The sequence below is a fragment of the Pimephales promelas genome, chromosome 18 (assembly GCF_988280905.1).
Source record: "Pimephales promelas chromosome 18, fPimPro1.hap1.1, whole genome shotgun sequence".
In the NCBI taxonomy this organism is placed as follows: Eukaryota; Metazoa; Chordata; class Actinopteri; order Cypriniformes; family Leuciscidae; genus Pimephales; species Pimephales promelas.
In genome coordinates, this window is record NC_142786.1 from 20,921,337 (window position 1) to 20,946,421 (window position 25,085).

The following is a 25,085-nucleotide window of genomic DNA, read 5'->3' on the forward strand; positions in this document are numbered from 1 at the left end:
CTTATTTTCTTAATTTTTACTCTTGCTTACTGGCAGGTTTAAAGCAGTCTATGGTTAGATTTTGTACAGTCTATGGTTTAAAGTTATTTGTGGAGCTGCTGGAGAGTTAGAGACATATGGGATTCAGTTAATATATTTGTTGCCAAAACAGGAAGTGTGAATGTCACAATTTTGATCTGCAAACTGTGCATGGAATTAACAAGTGCCTGCTTTGACTTGTAATAAAAGGACAGTTTTCAATATTTGGCTCCCTGTGCTTTAAACCAGGGCATTTCCAACACCAATTTAATAACCCTTTACAGTGTCCTTGTTAAGCATGTTACATATAGCAGTAAAAACTGAGCATAATTACAAACAAGGAACCTTAAACTATTTTCCCTCACTATGTACACCTATGAAAATCAAAATAAATAGTTAATCTCAAAATAAAAATCGGTCAGTAAATAAACACTTTTTAAAAAATCAATTTCAGACCCCGGAAAAAATGTTGATTGATAGAAATTAGGTGTTCATTCACTATGATAACAATAATTAAAAACAAAAATATAAGCATAGAATCTAATTAGATTTTTAAGCTCCTCTTGAAGCAGTAAACATGTGTGATTTAGTTTACAAGAAATTGTCTACAATTATGAGATTATAAGGACAGAAATCAAGTATAACAAAAAAGACAGCTGTAAATATATATGTTTTAATTTACTCCAGTTGAATTAGAACAAGTCACATGAAACAGGAAATTCTTTACTAAAAACAACAACAAAAAGCATGGATTAAAAAAAAAAATCTTCATTTTCCCCATGCACTCATCTGCAACTCAGACATGTAGGGTGTAAAATAAAAAAATAAAACATTCGAATACACCATCAAAATAACATTCAACCTTTTCATAATAAACCACCACGTAACATTGGAAATGAAAAGATTCTTGGCTGAACTGAAACTATTTTAAAACCAAATGATGATTTCTGATCACCAAATAGAGTAAAAAGCAGTACTAATGCAAGCCAAGTGTAACAAAACATGATTTATTATTTGGCGGCTGTTCCGGTTTGAGTAAGTCAGACCCCATCTTGTCATATTCACCCTCAAAACCAGAGCGGGTAAGAGACTCCAGTGCAACATCCAATACAATTTCCAGTGTATTAAATAAAAGAAACCCTCGACAAACATGGCTATTGTGCAGCAGACGTCACACTTGCTGGTGTTTAAAGGGGCAAGACTGCAGAGTAGCACACGCACGTCTCAATCAAATACATGCAAACCATGAAACAAGGATAAACAAATCTTGCCTTCTCATGCAGTCATACATGGCACTGTTGCGCGCCTAAGGACTCATCCTCTGCATTATTACCAAAAGTAAAAATATACAAATTATTAGACATGCCAGGCAGTGTTTGGATGTGACAGGCTGCCTGTCATATCAGGAAGCGTCGTAGGAAGGGGACAGTGAGGCAGGCTCAGTTATCCGCGGTGAGATGAGACATTCTGGCGGGGAAGATTTCTACTTTAAAATGCTCAACTCTTTCGGCTAGTACATAAATCTCTGCAGGGAAGCAGGAACATTCTCATTGTCTATTGAGGTGCATGGCTCTACAGATCTGACCATTCGGGTTTAATTGCATTTTCATTTTGGCTCAGACTGGGCTGCGATTCAACCCGAAGATGCAGGTGCAGAGGTCATTCCTGAAGTCCCGCAGGTTCCCTCCCGAGTTAAAGTCGTGACACGTGTCATGGATGAGGGGTGAACAGTGCGTTGGTGCGATACGAGAGAGGTTGGGTCTGTGTGCTAAAGCAGCTCGTCTTTTTGTTTTTTGGGTTTATGAGGACCTTGGCCGTTACGCAGAGATCCGTTTTGGGGCGGCAGGAGTTTTCCACGCTCTCGATCGGACCACGGGACGCCTGCTTGGCCGTCGTCACTCTCCAGGTCGGAGTCGGAGTGCATGAGCGCGGAGGATGAGGGAGCAGGAACGGACTTCAAGCGACCTGGAGGAATCAGTCGAGTATCTTAGCCATGGAGGACGCATCATAAGTTAAAATAAACTAGGGCTGTCAATTTAACACATTTATAGAATTTAAAATTATTTACTCATTTAAAATAAAAAAAATATAAAGTGAATAAAACATAAAAAAAGCATTATTAAAGGAGTAGTTCACTTTAAAAAAAAACTTTTGCTGATAATTTACTCACCCCCATGTTATCCAAGATGTCCACGTCTTTCGTTCTTCAGTCGAAAAAGAAATTAAGGTTTTTGATGAAAACATTCCAGGATTTCTCTCCATATAATGGACTTCAATGGGGTCCAAACGGTCCAAGGTCCAAATGAGAGTTTCAGTGCAGCTTCAAAGGGCTTTAAAAGACACCAGATGACGAATAAGGGTCTTATCTAGAGAAACGATCGGTCATTTAAATAATAAATAAAAAAAGTTTAAGTTTCATAAGCACAAATGCTCGCCTTGCTCTGTTCTGTGATGCGCATTTGTGACTCTCCTGTTCGAACCCGTTCATCAAAATGGTTTGTTTCGATCAACGAACGAAATGACTCGAAAAAAGATTTGTTCATTTGTTCAAGATTCGTTCGTCACAGAACAGAGCAAGGCTACCTTTTGTGCTTATAAAACTTAAACTTTTTTATTTATTTTTTGAAATGACCGATCGTTTCGCTAGATAAGACCCTTATTCATCGTCTGGTGTCGTTTAAAGCCCTTTGAAGCTGCACTGAAACTCTCATTTGGACCTTGAACCGTTTGGACCCCATTGAAGTCCATTATATGGAGAAAAATCCTGGGATGTTTTCATCAAAAACCCTAATTTCTTTTCGACTGAAGAAAGAAAGACATGGACATCTTGGATGACATGGGGGTGAGTAAATTATCAGCAAAAGTTTTTTTAAAAGTGAACTACTCCTTTAATACTTTTCCAAATATATTGACTACGGTCCAAAATTTGGAGTCGGTAAGATTTTTGAATGTTTTTGAAAGAAGTCTCAAATGTAATATTGTAAAATATATTTCAAAATGTCACTTATTGGCATTTTTTTTCTTATTATTATTTTTGAAAACTATTGCTTAATATCTTGTACAAAATGTAATGTTTTTTATGTTTCTTTAATGAATAGAAAGTTCAAAAGGACAGCATTTATTTGAAATAGAAATCTTTTGCAACGTTATAATGTATTTACTGTCACTTTTGACCAATTTAATGCATCCTTGATGAATAAAAATATAATAATAAAAAAAGTCTATTGAATGGTAGTGTATATTCAATTCTTTACTCTGTCTTTGGAAATACATTCTTAAATAAGTGATTAATTACGTAATTTATTCATTTAAAACATTGTTCAGAGACTGCCAGATCTGATAGATCATTTTATTACCAGGTCTTGGTAACTGTAATTCCAGAGCCTCTTGTTCATCCCCATCCAGCATTTTATAGCGGCTCTTTCGTCTCCCTTTGCTTTTCCGTCTGCTCGAGACATCAAGAACACTTAATAAACACTAGCAATAAACTCCAAATAGAAAACCTAATAAACAGTTTATTATTAGTCTAACTCTTACCTTCGACAGCAGCACACAATACCCCATATTACAGTTGCTATGCCAGCCACGGTCATAAATGATGCTATCGTCACGTATAATACACTCCATTCTGAAAAAGAAAACATAAACAGGCCATTACACTACATCACACAACTTTCTTTAGTGTGTAATGTTGCTGAGTGAGCATTAAAAATGTCGGCAAAGTTGCAAAGAAATGCCTCCATTGTAGTTTTGAGTTTTCTTCCCAGGAATGAACACATCACAATATTTCTAATTTAAATAATTACCACCCTAGCTAAATAAAGGGGCGGGGCCTGTTTGAGTTAGTAGTGAGTTAAACTGGTGGTTATGGTAAGGGGCGGGACATTTCTCAAACACGCTCAAAGCAGTTGACCAATCACCACACACTGATCTAGCCGACCAATCACAGCACAGTGTGCTTTTCAGAAGGAGGGGCTTCATAGAGACAGGAACTAAACAGAATGTTACTGACAGACTGGGAAGAGAGAAGCCGCAACAAAAAATTAGTTGAAGCATGAAAACTTATTCTAGTAGAGCTGAAAAAAAAAGCAAAGGCATAATAGGTCCTCTTTAAAGCAGCTTCCCTCAACAATTTTTTGAGTACCCTCACCACAGTTGCTCACAGCATCCCCGAAATAAGTACTGAATAAATTCTCCATCCAGAACGGGTGGCACACGCAACGTCTGGTGAAGGAGTCGCATTCCCCGTGACTGGAGCAGTTCAGCTGGCAGACTGGGGAAAGATCAGACGCTTAATACAAGACCACTGCTACAATAAAAACAACGGTTAATAGGATGTTTAACATGAATACTCACTAACTGTGTCCACTCGCCGGGCCCTAAAGATAAGGAATTCGTTTTTTTGCTTGCGAAATTTGTTGCGCAGTTCCATAGCAACACTATGGCCAGTCAATGGAGGTCGTCCAGGACCTCCAGATACCAGAAATACCAGGCGAGTGCTGTAAAGTACGTAAGTAATCATCATATATGCAACATATATTGCATAAAACAACTTTCATAAAACTTCTGATATGACTGGAACATGCATGATTTTAAACATTAACTTCAAAAGTACTATAGAGTGCTGCAGGGATGACAAATTTGGTTACAAGTTAGCATTTTAGCACTTCCGGTTCCATTCATAGTTATATATCATAGACTGTAAAAAATATGGACAAAGCGTCTGTGACGTCACCCATAGACTCTCTGAAGAACGGGTTTTGATTAGAGCTGATTATGGGGGGTATGTGCGGCGCCATACTGGAAAATCTTGGGAAATACAAAATACAAAAGTTTCAGATAGGATACAGAGTTGGTATGATGTGTTGTGTCAGATCATGGCCGAGACGTCAAATTCACTCGGCGCAGCCCGTTATCACCTGTCAATCAAAGTTAATCGCCCTTATTTGTCATACGTTTTATATCTAAATATGATCTAAACTAACGAGTTAGAAAAAAATTCACCCCTTCACAGTTGTCAGGCACACAGAACATATTGAAGATTACAATAAAAGTCCATGGGACCAAACTGTAAACATATGAATTTATGCTGTGAAAACGGATATTTTAACATGTCGTCTATGGATTTTTGCTCCCTTTTGGGGCCGCCCTCTAGCGGATTTGAGATGTATTGCAGTTTTTCGCACTTCAGGGTAGGCTTCATCTTTCAGATTAGAATGTTGCCGCTTGTTATATATACACAGATGCCTCATTATTGGCTGTTTCTATGGGCCGCTGTACGTATCGAACGGTCAAAGGCATGAACGTTAAAGAGCAAGTTGACTGAGCATCTGCAACCAGAGTTATACGTATGTATGAATATCTATATCTACAATAGATTTCAGCAGATAATATTGCTAAACTAACACAACGCAAGACGAAGGTGTCAGCTAACACAACATTAAAAGTTACCATAGTAAATAAACATTCAAAAGTACCATAGTAAAAACCTTTAATACATATAAAAAACAAATATATTCTCACCAGTGAAAGCTCATTCTATTTCTTCAGGAATTTAAATCTCTAGTGCCAGTTGCATAAAGCACCTTAAGTTTTTCCTTTAAATATGATACTTAAGGAGAGATTTCCCCTTACCTACGAGAATAACTTAAGGGTGTTGCATATAATCTCTTAAATGGTTCTCTTTGGTAAGGGAAACATTTAAGTGTTTCACGACAGCGATCCTAGATTCAAACTATTATAACTTCTGAATCTTAGTGATGGTGTTGTTGAAGCTGCGACTGTAGTGTAGTTTTTTTATATCCTATGTTTGGCTTTTCACTTCTGCTGTTTGAATTTAGGCTTCAAAATTCATAATATGTGTGTTAATTTGTGAAAATTATCATGATGAACAAAACGTGCAAGAATGAAACTTTTGTTGAACTCAGAGCTTATTTTCTGCAAAAATCCAAAAGCCAAAAGAAAATTGGGTGTTTGTGGAAGGAACCAGGGTGATGGCCTACAGAAATACGTCATCACTGCAGCGCTCTATTCTATTTATGTAAAAACAAAGTTCTTCTGTGATTTCATTACAGGACCATCAAGCAATTTAATCAGATCAGTGGAGATGAGGCGTTAACTTTAGCGCTGCCTATAAAGCCTAAGCCGGACTTACCTGTGCTCATTGAAGGCACTAATCTCTCGCACAATGATGTCACTGTCCAAGACTCCCAGAAGGACACCAACCTGCCTGATGAACATATCCTTCTGTCTGCGGGACACCTTATCCACAGGAACGTCTAGGATCAGCTCCACCAAGTCTCGCACATAAACATCTGAGGTAGAACGAGAGAATTATTTTTTTTACAAGTTCAAAATTATTTTTAGTGTCACTATGTTATGTTGCTGTTTGAGCATGAAAAAGCTGCAAATCACAAAGTCCCTCCAGCGGAAGTTATTCTCTATATCAGTGTCACTGTTTCTGAACTCCCTGAAACGTCTCCATTGTAGTCTTGAGTTTCTTACGGGAAAGAACACATTACAATATTCCTTATTTAAAGGGGACCAGTTATGCTAAATTCACTTTCATAAGGTGTTTGTTTACACACACTGTGGATACACATGTGTTCAACCAGCCTATAATGGCTGGTGTGTCTGTCTCCAGTTTGAACGTGTAAGGCTGCACAGACAATTTCTGACATTTCGGCTCCGCCCTCTTCTGGAAAGGGGAGGAGCTGCAGCTCATTTGCATTTAAAGGGACACATAAAAACGGCGTGTTTTTGCTCACATCAAATAGGGGCAAATTTGAAAAACTAAAATAAATGATCAGTGCGGTATTGTGAAAAAATACTTAAATATTTTTGTATTTTGAAACTTCAAAGACACATTGGGGGACACCAGAGACTTACATTACATCTTGTGAAAATGGGCATAATAGGTCCCCTTTAAAGGGGCGGGACCTGGTTGAGTTAGTAGTGTGTTGAAACTGGCAGTTATGGTAAGGGGCAGGACAAATCTCAAACACACAAAGCACTTGACCAATCACAACACACAGGACATTGTGCTTATCAGAAAGAGGGGCTTCATAGAGACAGGAACTAAACATAGCGTTACTGACAGACTGAGAAGAGAGGAGCTGCAACAATGTTAGAGATGTGGAATTATAAGGTGTTTTTTTTTTTTATTACATTAAAACAACCAATTATAGTAGAGCCCAAAAACAAAATCAAGACTTTGAATGCTCAAACAGCAACATTGCACGCTAAAGAAAGTTGAAAAAAGCATAATAGAGCCTCTTTAATACAATGCTATTAAAAATGGCAAGCATACAGACCTGGTCGAACCTCTACAGTGCCTTTGTCAGCATGGGTCTTTCCCTTACTGTCAGTTACAGTCAGGGTGAAAGTGTACTTCCCTTCCACCAGATTACCAATAAAAAGCACTGCCTGGTGGTTAGAGTTATTCAGGACATCCTGGAAGAGAAAAACAGAGGGCACATTTCAACAGTGTCATTTTCTGGTCCTGATTAATGGCTCCTCAATCTTTGAGGAACACATTCTTTAAAAAAAACTGTACCAAACTAACCGGTGTCCCTGGTTCTGTCACCACCTCACAGTATGCTTGAATGTTCAACAGAGCCATAAATGTAATGTGCTTTATAAACAGTACTTACCCCTGCAGCCGGGCTTGTGTCTTCACGGGTCCAGAGGTAGCTGATGCTACCCTTATCATCTGATGATCGAGAACCGTCCAGAACCGCAGTACGGATGGGAAGAGTGATCGGAGGACTGGACAGCACTTTGGCAACAGGTGGCTGATCATCCTCTGATTTGAACAAGCCAAAAGCAAAATTATTTCTAATATGACAGACAGACCACAACAGAACTAAACCAGTGGTTCTCAACCTCTCCTCCAGGGACACCCTGACAGCCAAATTTTAGTTTTAACCCTGAAATGGCACCACTGATTCAATTAATTAAAGGCTCAAAGGCTTAATGTGTAGCTGACTAATTGAATCAGGTGTGCCATTTTGGGGTAAAAACAAAAACATGTTTGGGGGTCCCTGCAAGAGAAGGTTGAGAACCATTGAACTACACGAACAAAGTTTTCCAACTAAGACCAATATAAAACGTTTCTCAGATTTAATTAAGGACGCACACCTTCTCGGACGATGACGGAGACGGTGTCAGAATTCTCCAGCATCCTTTCATCCGTCACCGTCAACATGAAAATGTACTCGCCCTCTTGCAGACCCGTCACCACAGCAATCGCGGTGTCCGCATTTTCAATCTTCACCCCTTCTGGGCCCCTGTGACACCATTAAAAACATATAAGAACTACCTTACTACCCTGTACATTTGAAAAGTAAGATATTTGATACAAAAAAGTAGGGAATCAATTAAATAAATCAATTAAAAAATTAATGAAACCCATGCAGATTATTTAAAAATATTTTCATAATAATATTTGCTAAACAACAGTTCCCAAAAACATCATCACACTACAGCAGATGAGTAAGCCATTGAAGAGTAAATACATTTTTTGTAATATACAGTATATAAACAAACTACTGTTCTGGATTTTTTTAAGTGTTTTTGAAGGTCTCTCATTGCTCATGAAAGCTGCATTTATTTGATCAAAAATACAGCATAAACAGTAATATTGTGAAATATTATTACAATAACCATTTTCTACTTTATTATATTTTAAAATGTAATTTATTCCTCTGATCAAAGCTGCATTTTTCAGCATCATTACTCCAGTCTTCAGAAATCATTCTTATTTGCTGCTTAAAATGTTAATTGAAACAGTGATGCATTTGTTTCAGGATTCTTTGATGAATAGAAAGTCCAAAAGCACAGCATTTATTTGAAACAGAAATTTTCCATAACATTATACTCTATACTGTCACTGTAAATCAATTGAATGTTAAATAAAAGTATTTCTTACAAAAAAATACTGTACTGACCCCAAATTTTGAATGGTACTGTATGTTAAATGTGTTAAATTGGCCTTAAAGCTACACTGTGTAACTCTTTTAGTTTATTCTTAGCTAAAAACACTTAGTTCTTTCAAAAATATATGTGCTCATTAATGTATATTTACTTCGTTCAAGTAATAAAGTATTCTTGTGAGTGAATAATATGCCATTGAAAATACATACGGGTAAGGGGTTCTAATGTCGGTCGCCATGTTGCCCCTCCATCTTGACAGTACATTAGCCAAAGAGGGACATACCCGTTAATTCAAACTTCGCCTTTCGCGTTTACGTTTGAGTTAACACTCATGGACGAGGTCGAACTGGAAGCCATGTTAATCTTGGACTACATTGGCCACCGTAGGAGTTAAAACGAAATCGGAATTGAGAGGAACAGAAACTAATATTCACTGGATGGTCATATACCTTTTAACCACTAGATGGGGGTAAAAATCACACAGTGTAGCTTAAACAAAATAAATCCAGTCTATAAAATGAGACTGTACATTTTGTACAAGAACATTTTACAAATATACATAAAATGAACGCGGGAAGAGTGATTGTGTGTAACTGACGTGTTCTTTGTCCAGTGGTACGTGGCAATCTTTTGGTCGTCGGTGCTCTTGCTGCCGTCCAGTGTGGTGCGATCGACAGGCAGCGTCAGCTCCTTATCTGGACCAGCATCCGCTACAGGGGGCTTGTTATTCTCTGGAGGGATTTCACATAGAGAGAGAGATCAAACACAAACAGAAGCTTCAAATGTAGATTTACAAGTTAAGTATGAATCATTGTGTCCTGTTTTTAAAAAGATACCTGGCTGGACAATGACGGTGACCTGAGCCGTGTCTTGCTGGCCAGACGAGTCAGTGACGGTCAGCTGAAAGGTGTAGTCGCCCTCCTGCATGGCAGAAAGCTGCAGAGTGGCCGTCCTCACACCCTATGGAGAACAAATGCTCACTAATACACTCACTGACAAAAATAATCAGCATAATAAAAGAGCAAGTTAGAGCAAGTTTTTTCTTTAATAGAGATCACGATTCAGAACTAACAACTAAACAAAATAACATGTCATTTACTAGAGGTTCTGACAAAAATAAAAAAAAAACATCTAATTATTTGAATGAATTATTAAAAATTTGATTTGAATGAATGATTCAACGACTCACTCTTAAAACTTGGGCTGTGTGTAAAATCGCCCCTATACCCTTAAACAGAGCCCTATTTGAGGAGACAGCAATTTGTAGTGGTGTCTGAAATCATAGTGGATGTTATCGATTGCACTCATTCAACAATGCACCGCAATACCAAGTGTACAACCAATGTACGCTCAAAGGCTAGAGAATACCCATAATGCACTGTGATGGTTATGCTGAATAATCCCAGGTCTTGTCAGAAGATGATTGAATCACCCATACATCTATTTTCCAAACCGCTGGTCCAATGAGGGTAGTTCAAGTTAAATGTTTTCATTACAACTGGAGCAGCCAGTTTGCAAAGTTCCAAATGATTACTAAACCGCAAAGGCAAACTATGCAAAAACGGCAGTCCATTCGGCACACACAGGCCCCGTCCACACTAAAGCGTGTTCGTTTAAAAACGGAGACCTTTTGCTACCTTTGCACCTCCCGTCCAGACTAAAACGGAAAAAACGAAGACCTAAAACGGAGAAGTTTGGAAACGCTGCAGCTCCGTTTTGCATTTGAATCTCGGGAAGGCGTTTTAGTGAAGACGGGACAAAACGGAGAACTTTAGAAACGATGACGCAGAGGCTCATGCTCGGCTCTATGATTGGGTGTCATCAGTCATGACGTGTCCTTCCCTGATTCATCAGCCACCTATCACATGACCAGTCCCCGTCCCCAAATCTGAGGAATAGCAGAGAATAGTTTGGGAATAGTCAATCCGTTTCCTCTTTACACCGGTACGCGCATGCCTAGTGTTGGTAAATGGTCACGTGATCCGCATTTTCAGTCGTTTTAATGTGGATGGAGATCAATTCTAATACGCAGACAAAACGCTGGTGTGGACGGAGATGGTATTCGTTTTAATTCTCTGTTTTTACACAAAAAAGCAGTAGCAGTGTGGACTGGGCCTCAGTGTCCAAATTCACTCACTCGTTGTAATTCACTTCTTCACCTGGACCATATTAGTGGACTAATATAGGTAATAGGGAATGAGCTATAGAGGGCAATTTCGAACACAGGTTTGCACAACTGCATGAACAAATCTCTTGAGTAAATGATTCAATGACATGCATTTTTTAACAGTCATTTGTCGCCACCTACTGGTGTAACAATGTAATGATACAATCTTTATTTGCAGTGTTAAGTTACTTTCAAAAGGTGATTTACTCTATTTTGATCGCTACTTTAGACATCAGTATTTATTTACTGTATTTATATAGTATTTATTTATATCAGTAACCCAGTACTTCTGAGATAATTTTAATTATTGTAACAGAAATAATGATACTGCGTGCATGACAACCGCTCTCTCTGGGTCAGAACACAGATCTGAATATTTGCTGATTGTACTTGTCAAAGGTTTAAAAGACAGACGAATAGTGTGGGTGTTTGAATCAAGATTATGTCATCATGCAGCTCTACTGAGAAATGGCATTGTGTTTCTCATGTACCTGCATCTCCACCACCTTGCCCTTGCTCTCAGGGCTGAGAGACCATTCATAGGACAGATTCTCATGGTCGTCAGTGCTTTGGTTGCCGTATAGTATGATATAGTTGTGTGGCAGTGTGATCACTTGGTTAGGTCCAGCGTTCGCTGTAGGCTTGTAGTCCGTGGCCTTGTTGACCAACAACATGGCTTGGGTTGAATTCTGAGCTCCATCCGAGTCAGTCACTGTGAGTCTGTTAGAGAATAAATATGATATACTATAACAACCTTTTTTATTTGTTGTTTATTTTGGAGTGTCTGTAAATAGTTTTCCAAATGACAGACTGGTTTGCCAGGTTTTGCAGTGGTTATCTGCTGATAAAAAATGTGCAAAAAATGGATATAAGACATACCTGAAGGTGTAATTACCCGGAACCAGGTTTGTGAGGGTGAGAACAGCAGTATCACCTGAGGCCTTTTCTTCTCTGAGCGGCCCCTTCACCTCCTCCCAATGCCACGTCACCACTTTATCATCATCAGTACTCACTGAGAAACACAAGACAATGATCACGAATGTTTCATTAGACATTCTTGGCCACCGCGGAGAACATTATATTTAAAGATATTTAGCAATGTGTTAAAGTAGGGCTGCACGATGTTTAATAATCAATCACAATATAGTTTTTATTGTAAATTTAATCAATTAAATACTGCAACCTTGGTGAGCATAAAAACTTTTCAAAAACAAAATATTTTACTGATCCCAAATTAAATTGACATTTATTTGTATAGCGCTTTTCACAATACACATCATTTCAAAGCAGTTTTACAGAAAAAGCATGAGTTATATATTTCAGAAATGTACAAATAAAAAATTGGGCTAAAAATATATTAATTTAAACAATGTCATAATTTAAGGCAGCAACAATGAGCACTTAACAAATGACTATGCCATATAGAAAGTTTTAGCATTGGTGCGTGTTGATTTAGAGTTTGCGTCATCTCGCAGGAGTTGGTGGCGAAAGGTAGAGTACATTTATTTGATTTATTTTTTAAATAATGCAAGTAATAGAATGGCTATTATGGCTCATACAACATTAAAATCTGGTTTAGTGAAAGCAAAAAAAAGTGTGATACGCACGTTGACCGTCAATCACAGTGGAGCTTGTAGGCAAGGAGATTTCCTGGTACTTTGGAGAAACTACAGCAACAGGTGGCTTATTCACTCGGGGCTCTGTAGAAGCAAGAAATGCAGGACTTATATAGGCTGACCAAAGAAAACTCTGAAAACTGATTCAAGCATACAGTTAACAGGTACATCTATACTAAAGTTACCTGGTTTGACAGTAACGTTGACGTATCCCTCCCCATGAGCACCGTCACCATCCACAACCACCTCAAACTCATAGAGACCCACTGTCAGCTAAGGGAAACATTTGGAATATTAGAAATGTTTAGAATATTATATATATATATATATATATATATATTTTTTTTTTTTTATTTTTTTTTTTATTCTGGGTCGGGTTCTACCAGCCGTTCGAAAGTTCTTCCTTAAATTGGAGTCCACACTAGAGGCTTAGTAACTACTAGCTAGTTTGTAACTAACTCTGTTCGTAAGGCAGAACGTAGCTAGTAGGTCGTAAACTCTCTGTAAAGTAGGCTAATATGACATTTACCCTCATTGATCCAGCAGCCTTCAAATACAGGAGCTGAAATTGCTTAAATGCTGGGAATTTCAGTTAACAATTCATTCTAACTTCTTTTGCCTTAATTAACTAACAAGAAAAAAAAGTTTCCATTAAATAGGAACCTTAATCATGAATAAGTGCTTTTATATGTAAATAATATTCAGAAACTGTATAAAATTAATAAGGATAAATGGGACAGATGCACACACTGTAGAAAGGGTTCGTATTGATGAGCCGCTAACAAAGTCATCTATTCACATTCTGTTCTCTCTCTTAAAATGTAAGCGAGCGCAAATGTCAGCATGATCATATATGTCTAAAGAATTGAAGTCTGTCAGGTAAAAGAAGTGCTTGTTGATGCAGAGCAGTTACTCCTGATCGGAGGCTTCTGTAAATATTTAGTTTATACATAGTATTATGCTTCAACTCAGTTAAATGGTGTAACGCAAAAATATTTAGTACTATAAGCAGGATGCAGTTGATGGAGATTTGTGGGATGCACAGACATCCAGGGCATGAAGCTCCCGTTCCACCACATCCCAAAGATGCTCTATTGGGTTGAGATCTGGTGACTGTGGGGGCCATTTTAGTACAGTGAACTTATTGCCATGTTCAAGAAACCAATTTGAAATGATTCGAGCTTTGTGACATGGTGCATTATCCTGCTGGAAGCAGCCATCAGAGGATGGGTACATCATGGCCATAGAGGGATGGACATGGTCAGAAAAAACGCTCAGGTGGGCCGTGGCATTTAAACGATGCCCAATTGGCACTAAGGGGCCTAAAGTGTGCCAAGAAAACATCCCCCACACCATTACACCATCACCACCAGCCTGCACAGTGGTAACAAGGCATGATGGATCCATGTTCTCATTTTGTTTACGCCAAATTCTGACTCTACCATCTGAATGTATCAACTTAATAATCCTTTAGGTGAGTATATATATATACGTACGTATATATATATATATATATATATATATATATATATATATATATACATAACACGTTTAGGCCAGGGGTGTTCAATCCTGCTCCTGTAGACAATGAACAATTTTATTTACCTTACTGAGCTTAAGTGTCTTGCTGTGTTTACCCTCCATTTCTCCACTATAGTCTTTTGGATGTGTCCTCAAACGCCAGTCATAGTTAGCCCCTAAAGGAATTAACAGAGAAATTATAACAAAGATAAAGGAGGAGAAGCCGACTGCAATGGCGTATTTAGAGCAGTACCTGAAGGCGGCTCCGGCACCACAAAAGCGTTCAGTTCCACCTCACTGCGGGGTAAAGTGACCTCCACATTTTTGCCAGCAGACACGACCAGCTCTCGCACTGAAACAATTGTTACAATACGTCACAGAATAGTCTGCTTTGTAGACCTTGATTTTCATTTACTTTGAAAACCTCACATGGAGGGTAATAAATGCATACAGTACAACACAACACATAGCTACAGAGCAGTATGTCGTACCAGCTGGTGTTGTTGTTGGAGTCACTGAATGTGTGTCAGACGTGGACTGTGGAGACTGATTACTGTTGTTTAATGCTGAATGATCTCCAGTGTCTGCATCCAGTGTTGAATTATGCTCAGATACTGAGACAGCTTCATGTTCGCCACTGCCACTGGTGGACTGGATGGAGATCTCACCGGGTGTGTGTGGAAGTGCTGTATCATGGGATGTAGTCAATGGCACTGTGGGTTTAACAGACATGTCCTGTGAGGGTGAAAATATCAGTTAGTTCACAGAGATAAGCTGCAAAACGAGAGTAAAAGTGCAAAATGGTATGCTTAAGGAGAGTGGTATTAAAATTTGATTACAAATTTGTCCAAATAAACACAACATTATAATGTACAGTATTAAGCATTTTTAGACTTTAAATTACATTTAACATTAAATTATTTTCATTATTTAATACAACTTAAAAATGACATTTAAGTAAACATTACATGATGGCAAAGGTATTCTAAATGTAAAATATGGGAAATTATATAAAATTATATGCATTTATGATTCAAATAAAGAGTTGAAGAGCAAGATTTTATGCTTCAGGACATATTACAATTCTAAATAATGTTTGTCTAAATAAATTATAAATAAATAAAATCCTATTTGAAAATTTCACTAATCACCACAACATAATGTACAGTGATCTCAGTAAAAAAAGGGGAAATGAGCATGCACAATTAAATTGAACAAATACAATATAAATAGAATCAAAAGAAAATATACAATTTTGTCTAAATAAATTAAAAATAAATTAATAAAATCCCAAATTGTGAAAAGCAACAGGTCACCACAACTTTATAATATACAGTATAAAATAAAAGTGCGATTTGCTATTAAAAAAAAGGAAATGAGCATGCACAATTAAGTATACGTTAATCAGACAATATATACAGTATATGCTGCGAATCAACAGTTAGTGCAATATTTTATTCTTTAGGATAGTGGGTCTCATTCTCTAGCTCATGTAGAATAATCCAGATTCATCAACATTAGAACGAGGGTAACCACAAGCATACCTTGCCGGTGGATATTTTTAACACATTTAATAGTAAGGACACTTAAATGTACTTATTAGTGAATGAGACCCACTACTGAACGCGTTTGAGATCATATAATATGGCTTACACGCTCCGTCTCCCGGATTACTCGGACATCCTCAGCGTTGTAAACGTCCCTCTTACTGCGCATGCCCGTGTTCAGATGCTGAAGAAGCCCCAGAGATTCTACATACGGCTGAGGAAGAGACCTAACGCCGCAGCCCTTCGCTCGAGTGCAGGCCAGCAACACACAGCGTCCACCGAGGCTCCACACGGCACCACAGGAGGGCTTCATACAGCAGGATTCCCAGCAGCGAGCCCCTAAATGGTCCACTGCCAGTGGCTGCCAGCCCAGACCAATGACGCTGCTCCAGTGGATACCCAGGACACCACCCGTTACTGTGCACATGCTGCCCGAAACCCCTGAGAGAGGGACAAACAAGGCCAAAATAAAGGTTGACAAGGAGAAAATAGAGCTGAGAGGGAGAAAAGATTAGTGAATATGGCAAAGCTATGACAATTTAATGACAGCTTTAATTAATTGTATATATATCTGTGTGTGTGTGTGTGTGTGTGTGTGTGTGTGTGTAGATCTACATATACACATATACATACATACATACTGAAGATCTATATATATATATATATATATATATATATAGATCCAAATAAAAATATATAAAAAAATTTAATTTAACTGAACTAAAATCACTTGTGCCATTTAAAGCCATGGATTTTATATATATATATATATATATATATATATATATATATATATATATATATATATATATATATACGTAACATTGTCTAATAACCAATATATGTCTGATATTAAAATTCTACACGATTGTATTCTAGTCACCACAATATTATAGAAAATATTATATAATGTACAGTGTGAAAATTTTTTGGGATTTGCATATACACTTAAGTGTTATAAAATTTTTTAATTATAAAATATGAAAATAAATAATACATTTGAATTTGTATTAAATTAAATGGAATAAAACATTTATTAAAACTAGTATTTTTATCATTTTAAGTGAAATATTAGCAAGATAATTTAAATCTAAAAAAATAATAATATATAATAAAAAATAATCAGCATGAAAAATTAAATATATGCTAATATTGGCAGATATATCAGAAATAATATACAATTCATAAGCCATGCAATTGTTTATTATATTCAGAAAACAACAGGTCTCTCAGTTAAGCTCAACTGCAAAGCTCAGAACAATACTGTCAGTCCATGCAGACTCACATCTAGCCCTGATTGGATGGGAAATAATGCCGGTCCACTAAAAAACAAGGCTGTTTATCATACAGGTCACTAACACATTACACTTGTGTGCACTGACAAGTTTCAGGAAGTCAGAGTCCAGTTAGACATCCACCCCTTCCCCAATCCCTTCATAGACACGGTTTTGTCTCTGAAGACTGTAACCATGACAACAGAGGGTTGTTAATTATGGGGTGGCAGTGAAACTTAAACTGCAAGACACAGTTGGAAGCCCCACCCGTGCGTTTTTTCTTTGGGGTGGGGGACTATAGGCCTGTTGTGCGATTTCCCCCCTTTGTGGAAACGAACACAGTGTGTCCATTATGCTTCCCACTTTGTAATCCTCCAAATCAGTGCCATCACTCACCATCACCGCAACAAGTAACAAACATATACAAACAATGGTCTAAGATCCAACTACTCAAATAATGCTCTTGCTTTAGTTTTTATATTTATAGTTGTGTTGTTTTAGGCTATGTTCATAAATGGCAGGTTTTGGTTTGATTAAAAGCAAACCCTGTTGCGATTGCTCTGATAGTGATCATTTGAACGAGTGTGAACGTGGTCATCCGAATTCTGGTGCGCGTTAAACAAGCGGACCGAGACTCTAGTGCAGTTTGACTTAGGCTACGTCCACACGAAGCCGGTGCGTTCCCTATGATTTTTTTTCCTTGTTCTAAAAAAAAAAAAAAAAAAAAATGTAAACACGCCATCGTTTCAAGAAATATCTGCGTACACACGAAACCACTGAAACCGACTGAAAACAGTGTAGTATATATGCCAGACCAGTATGGGGCGCTGTAATTCTGCCACAGAGATAAACTATACACGGAGAAGAAGACTTTGAGCATGCGCATAACCTTGTGCGCTGTATACGAACCAAGAAGAAGAAAACGAAGATGGCGTGTGACCCAGCCGATACGTGATGTGATGACATCATCGTTTCACAAAATATACGAATTGGCTGTACACACGAAACCGCAAGGGAGTCGTTTTCAGATTTATCCACTTTGGGACCCGGTTTCAAAAAACAGCGGTTTCACTCTCCCAAAACGCCGGATCCGTGTGGACGATAACTTAATTTGTGTTCCGAAGATGAACAAAAGTCTATAATGAGGTTGGAACAATGAGGGCGAGTAATTATCATTTTGGATGAACTATCCCTTAAAAGGTGCATTGCACAAGTCTCTGAGTTTTTGTAGAACTACGCCCCCTCTGGCAACAAGCAAAACCGCAACCAGAGGTGTGCACGCTCAAGACAAAAGTTTTATTTTCCTTGTCTTACGTGGAGTTTGGAATGAACTACAAGCCGGTCTCTTTGAATCCATCTGCTGCTTTTGTCAAAAGTTGACTAAAGTTTTGTTGCTTGAGTTGTCTTCTAATACGGAGAATGGCGGAGAATACACAAACCTGCCAGACATCGCCAGGTGAGCGTGAATGCGGATGACATCAAGCCCAGTCTCAAAGTCCGTCCCGAATCCCTCTTATTTATTTGACTGTACAATATTTTAAAATCAATATTGTGATCAGAGAAGGGCTCATTCAGACCATCAGGCAATTGTTTAAGCATGTATGGGTTAGAAAAACGGGTATTTTCAACATGAAATGTTGCGCAATAGACCTTTAAATGTATAAATTGTTATGGGTCCAGACCAAAAGAACCAAACTAAGTGTGAACACCCCCTTAATTATCATGCAGTTCTTTAGATCATCCTTCTTATGCCACTGATATGGAGTTATTTCATACAGAGATCACAGAAATGACTACGGGACCTGCTTACCAGAGACTGAACAGAAGAAATACAGACAGCTCAGGTACAGTGAGGTAAACTGGACGGGCCATTTCCATCTGCGCATCCTCAGCTCCGCATTGAGCATCTTCTAACTAAGAGCACAGATCTTAGAAAGAAAAAAAAAAAGATATCAAACTCGTACAGCGAATTCATCTTACGTATGTTAAACAAAACCAAGGCAACAATAGAGATTAGTTTGTGTTGTAGATGCTTGCGATAACAAAGAATGTTTGTCATACCTTTTCCCAAAAATGATCCTGAAACGCCTGCGCTACAGGGAGGTAAATGATGTGAGATGTGAGCAGACAGGTGAAGAGTCGTCCACACAAACACCTCCTGAAGCCACAGCCGCATGGCACCACAGCGCTGCCAAACTGTTGGACAATTCATATTAAACAAACAGAACGAGAGATTTAGGGTAAAAATCTTAGCTCAGTGTTGAAAAAAGCAACAAACTTTTATGTATTGATGAGTCCTAATCTAATTAATGCTTTTCCATTATTATTTTGATTAACTGACAACTCAGACAATACTGCAATATCAAAAATATGACAATTTATACATTACATATATATGAGTAAATAAATATATGTGTATTCGAGCACACACGCACACACACACACACACATATATATATATATATATATATAAATTAGGGCTGTCAAACGATTAATTGTGATTAATTGCATCCAATTGCATCCATAAAAGTTTGTGTTTACATAATAAACATGGGTGCACGGTGTATAATTATTTTACATTTTTATATATATATATACACTCACCGGCCACTTTATTAGGTACCCCATGCTAGTAACGGGTTGGACCCCCTTTTGCCTTCAGAAATGCCTCAATTCTTCGTGGCATAGATTCAACAAGGTGCTGGAAGCATTCCTCAGGGAGTTTGGTCCATATTGACATGATGGCATCACACAGTTGCCGCAGATTTGTCGGCTGCACATCCATGATGCGAATCTCCCGTTCCACCACATCCCAAAGATGCTCTATTAGATTGAGATCTGGTGACTGTGGAGGCCATTTGAGTACAGCGAACTCATTGTCATGTTCAAGAAACCAGTCTGAGATGATTCCAGCTTTATGACATGGCGCATTATCCTGCTGAAAGTAGCCATCAGAAGTTGGGTACATTGTGGTCATAAAGGGATGGACATGGTCAGCAACAATACTCAGGTAGGCTGTGGCGTTGCAACGATGCTCAATTGGTACCAAGGGGCCCAAAGAGTGCCAAGAAAATATTCCCCACACCATGACACCACCACCACCAGCCTGAACGTTGATACAAGGCAGGATGGATCCATGCTTTCATGTTGTAGACGCCAAATTCTGACCCTACCATCCGAATGTCGCAGCAGAAATCGAGACTCATCAGACCAGGCAACGTTTTTCCAATCTTCTATTGTCCAATTTCGATGAGCTTGTGCAAATTGTAGCCTCAGTTTCCTGTTCTTAGCTGAAAGGAGTGGCACCCGGTGTGGTCTTCTGCTGCTGTAGCCCATCTGCCTCAAAGTTCGACGTACTGTGCGTTCAGAGATGCTCTTCTGCCCACCTTGGTTGTAACGGGTGGTTATTTGAGTCACTGTTGCCCTTCTATCAGCTCGAACCAGTCTGGCCATTCTCCTCTGACCTCTGGCATCAACAAGGCATTTCCGCCCACAGAACTGCCGCTCACTGGATGTTTTTTCTTTTTCGGACCATTCTCTGTAAACCCTAGAGATGGTTGTACATGAAAATCCCAGTAGATTAGCAGTTTCTGAAATACTCAGACCAGCCCTTCTGGCACCAACAATCATGCCACGTTCAAAGTCACTCAAATCACCTTTCTTCCCCATACTGATGCTCGGTTTGAACTGCAGGAGATTGTCTTGACCATGTCTACATGCCTAAATGCACTGTGTTGCCGCCATGTGATTGGCTGCTTAGAAATTAAGTGTTAACGAGCAGTTGGACAGGTGTACCTAATAAAGTGGCCGGTGAGTGTATATATATATATACACACATGCTTGTATATATTTAAGAAATATTTTCATGTATATACTGTATATAGATTTATATATAATTTATATTAAATATTAATATAAATAATTTATATATAAATATTTTTTTTCTTAAATATACATGCATTTGTGTATATTTATATATACATAAAAAATAATTATACACAGTGCACCCACATTTATTATATGTAAACACAAACTTTTATTTTGGATGCAATTAATCACGATTAATCGTTTGACAGCCCGTGTGTGTATATATATATATATATATATATATATACATACATATTCATAAAACTTCTATGTTAGATGTGCAATAATTGATTTGACACCACTAATATATTTAAACACTTTTGTTAGATGTGATTAATTGATTTGACAGCACTAAGTAATATAAAAAATTTAATAAAAATAATGAATATATTATATTAAGTATATAGCTACAGTAGTATATATAAGAACATACAAGTATAATACAAATAAAGTAAATATAAAGGTTTAAATATATTCTCAAACAGATTTAAAATTAATATTTAATTTAACAATCTAAAGCCAGGCTTAAACAGATGTCACAACTTATGAGGAATTAAGAAACCGAAATCAACTATTTTTGGAGAAAATATGTCACTTGACTGAAAAATAAAACCAAAAGCTCTCAAAGATCTTTGGTTACATTACTTCACAAACAGTAACATTCGGATACATACTTCTTAAAATGTCAAACAAACAAAGATGGCTGGTTTTATCAGGGTGTGAAGGAATGAACAGAGATAGTTCACTCTCTCTCACACACACACACACACACACACAAACTAATTCTTTAGTCATTTAATCACCCGCATATTGTTTCCAACCTGTACACTTTCAATCTTCTGTGGAACACAAAAGGAGATGGTTTGGCAGAAGGACAGTTTCTACATACAATGAAAGTGAAAAGTGACAGAAGCGGTTTTTCCACAGAAGAAAGGCTGTCCTTCGCGGTTTTAGCAACATATACAGGCAAATAAATGACAGCAGAATTCGCATTTATGGATGAATTCCTTTAAATCCACTTCATGTATTTCAAAATAGCTTCTAAAGCACACTGGTTTTTAATCTTTTGATGTTATGATGGACTGACAAGTCTGTCAGACGCGCCGCAAACGCGATGGTGTGACAGTATCGCGTCGCGTTTGAGACAGAGACAGGTGTGTGTACAAGACGTGTTAAGATCCGGGCTGGCAAGCAGTCATTACAGGCCTTCTTTGTGCCAACACAAATACAACTACAAGTAAACGGATTCATTAGGGTAATCCATGCAGGTTTTATTTACCGTATAATCGCATGCTGAGTTTGCGATGTCAATTGAGTGACCGGATAATTAAGAAATGACGATGACAACATCTTAAAATAATCTAATTATTTTACTGTATGGCACTAATCATCTTCACGGTTTACATTATAATTAAAATGGATGTCAGTTCAGAATCTTAATGCGTTTTTAATACACTATTTACAAGTTGGAAACGCTCACATTGCGCACTGATGCATATTAAATGTATAACCCCACAAAACGTCACGTTTAGTCGACATTATATATTTTGCTTCTTTGTATGCATGACTAGTTGAGGCTCGCGCGTATAGTGCAGTTTTTGGTAATTACCAGTGGACAGGTTGCTAACAGCTGTTTAGTGATAGTTACCCACTAACTCACGAATGAACCAACATCATCACGCGGCTCTGTGTTTATCGATATATTGTGATAAATGGGATCAAAATATGTCACTCACCTACTCAATGTCAAGTCAGATTACTATGGCGCAAAATGACATTAGACCGTTCCAGCAGGACCTGTTTTCATCTCGATCTGGGTCAGTAATCTCTCACACTCACACGGACGGAAACAGACGCGCGCTCACGGAGATTCGGAGAACCGTCGCATTTCCGCCCCGCACACCGAGTCATCGTTTTAAAACGTTGGAATTCGATCACAAAACAGAACTTCAGTGGAAGTTATCAATATATAAAATCATCAATAGAGTTCTAAAAATACAATTTATTTAGCTAATTTTAACCATAACGAATATGCCACTCACAAACATGTCCGAAAACATCCCCCAAAACGTCACTTCCGTTTTTAATTTCTCGCTCCAATATCTGGATGTTATAGCTAGGGGTAAAACGTATATTTAACAATATTATCTGACATCTGAAAACTGAATTACTTATAAAATAATTGTATTGTTTTCGTTTGTTGTTGTTTTTCAAGTGTGTTGTTAGCTCTGGTTTCTGGACTCTTTTTTCCAGATATTATTTCACCACACAAGAGAGCGCTGTTTATCTTACTTGGCCTCTCTCTCTCTCTCTCTCTCTCTCTCTCTCTCTCTCTCTCTCTCTCTCTCTCTCTCTCTCTCTCTCTCTCTCTCTCTCTCTCTCTCTCTCTCTCTCTCTCTCTCTCTCTCTCTCTCTCTCTCTCTCTCTCTCTCTCTCTCTCTCTGTCTCTCTCTCTCTCTCTCTGACGACCAGTCTCACATTAAAAAGTGTTCAGTTTGCGTCAGTCTGTCCCTATTTAATGTAAATAGGCTAACGTTGTAAGGCGGGGGAATGCAAGCTCACCACATGTAGGCCTGCAGTAGGCTACTATTAAAGAAATTGGACTGGTGTGAGTGAAATTAGCTAAATTAGGGAAATTATACGTATGACACAAAATGCTATACACAAACAAAAATTAATATTATTATGTTTTTTCCTAGCAATGAGCCAGAGAAAAAGCAGGTCCCACTTGAATTGGAGAATGTCAAGAGTGTGCATGCAGATCTGTAATCTAGGCAAAAGGTGGCCGTTGGAAAACAGCATATCATACATAATTCACATATTTTACTTGTGTTAGTATTGTGTTTTTCATAGGCCTAGCTCTTTCAAGCTCTATAGATATCAGACATATCCTGGAAGTGTATAGCCAGGAAGTCGACAGAATGCTGCATGTCCTGGGGAAACATCTGGGGCTTTAGACATGAATGAGTCAGGGTAGATGTTATCAATGATGTCATATCTGACCAGAAGACTCTCTTCTGAGGATCAAAAGCCCTTATCTAGACGCTTTGAAGACCTGATGCAGCATCATCAAGGTCAGAGGTCACACCAGGTCTGTCTTTCAAACACACACAGCTATCAGTAACACGCCATCTGTGTATTCAACAGTACAGGTTTCTCCAGTGTATTGATCACTTTTACCACTTGCATCTTACAACTCATGTCACTTGTGGCACGATGACCTCAGATCAGCAAGGGAAGGAATACACTTGCTTCATACTTTGCATTGGCCATCCAGCTTGTGTGTGAAAGGCCATGTTAAACTGTGGCAGGATATTTGCATATGACTGCGAATGGAGCCGGAGATTAAGAGCATGTCCGGTGCCGGGTCGGAGTATTGTGTTTGAGCAGTGAGGCTCACTCCTCACTGCAACAATGTGTTTGGGAAAGCAGGTTTTCCGGATGACATATTGTTACATAACCTTTTACCTCAAAAAGACAATTCTGTTATAATTTACTCAGATTTAGAAAACTATCTGAAACTGAGGCCAATGAGCAAGATACAAATCCAGTACTTGCAGAACATCATGGTTCAGCCGAATAACTGCCACAGATAAATGGGAATGCTATCGGATAGTTTTCTCAAGGTATATTAGAGCTTGGTTTACAGAGCAGGGCTGTTACAGAGACATTCCAGGATTTTTCTCCATATAATGGACTTCAATGGGGACCAAATGGTTCAAGGTCCAAATGAGAGTTTCAGTGCAGCTTCAAAGGGCTTTAAATGACACCAGACGATGAATATCTAGCGAAACGATCAGTTTCAAAAATAAATAAAAAAAATGAACGAATCTTTTTTCGAGTCATTTGGTTCATTCAACGAACGAAATGATTCGAAAAAAGATTCGTTCATTTTGATGAACAAGTTCGAACAGGAGAGTCACGAGTGAGCATTTGTGCTTATAAAACTTAAACGCTTTTATTTAGTTTTTAAATGACTTCTCGTTTTGCTAGATAAGACCCTTATTCATCATCTGGTGTTGTTTAAAGCCCTTTGAAGCTCCACTGAAACTCTCATTTGGACCTTGAACTACTTGGTCCCCATTGAAGTCCATTATATGGAGAAAAATCCTGGAATGTTTTCATCAAAAACCTTAATTTC

The 25,085-nt window shown here is 38.1% G+C and overlaps 1 protein-coding gene across 1 annotated transcript; it reads right to left on the minus strand.

The window, feature by feature from the left end:
* Positions 1-677: 677 nt before the first annotated feature.
* kiaa0319l (KIAA0319-like ortholog) lies at positions 678-22,840 on the minus strand. The gene is made up of 22 exons (XM_039680714.2): positions 22,681-22,840; positions 19,139-19,273; positions 18,888-19,005; positions 15,910-16,244; positions 14,748-14,991; positions 14,510-14,608; positions 14,341-14,432; positions 12,921-13,008; positions 12,727-12,819; positions 11,999-12,131; positions 11,611-11,839; positions 9,789-9,912; positions 9,551-9,683; positions 8,158-8,306; positions 7,671-7,822; positions 7,332-7,470; positions 6,173-6,332; positions 4,375-4,517; positions 4,169-4,291; positions 3,556-3,646; positions 3,375-3,463; positions 678-1,983 (listed from the first exon to the last, which is right to left on the minus strand). The coding sequence occupies exons 3-22, from the start codon at positions 18,982-18,984 to the stop codon at positions 1,787-1,789; spliced, it is 2,910 nt and encodes a 969-aa protein (XP_039536648.1). The 5' UTR covers positions 18,985-19,005; positions 19,139-19,273; positions 22,681-22,840; the 3' UTR covers positions 678-1,786.
* Positions 22,841-25,085: the final 2,245 nt, after the last annotated feature.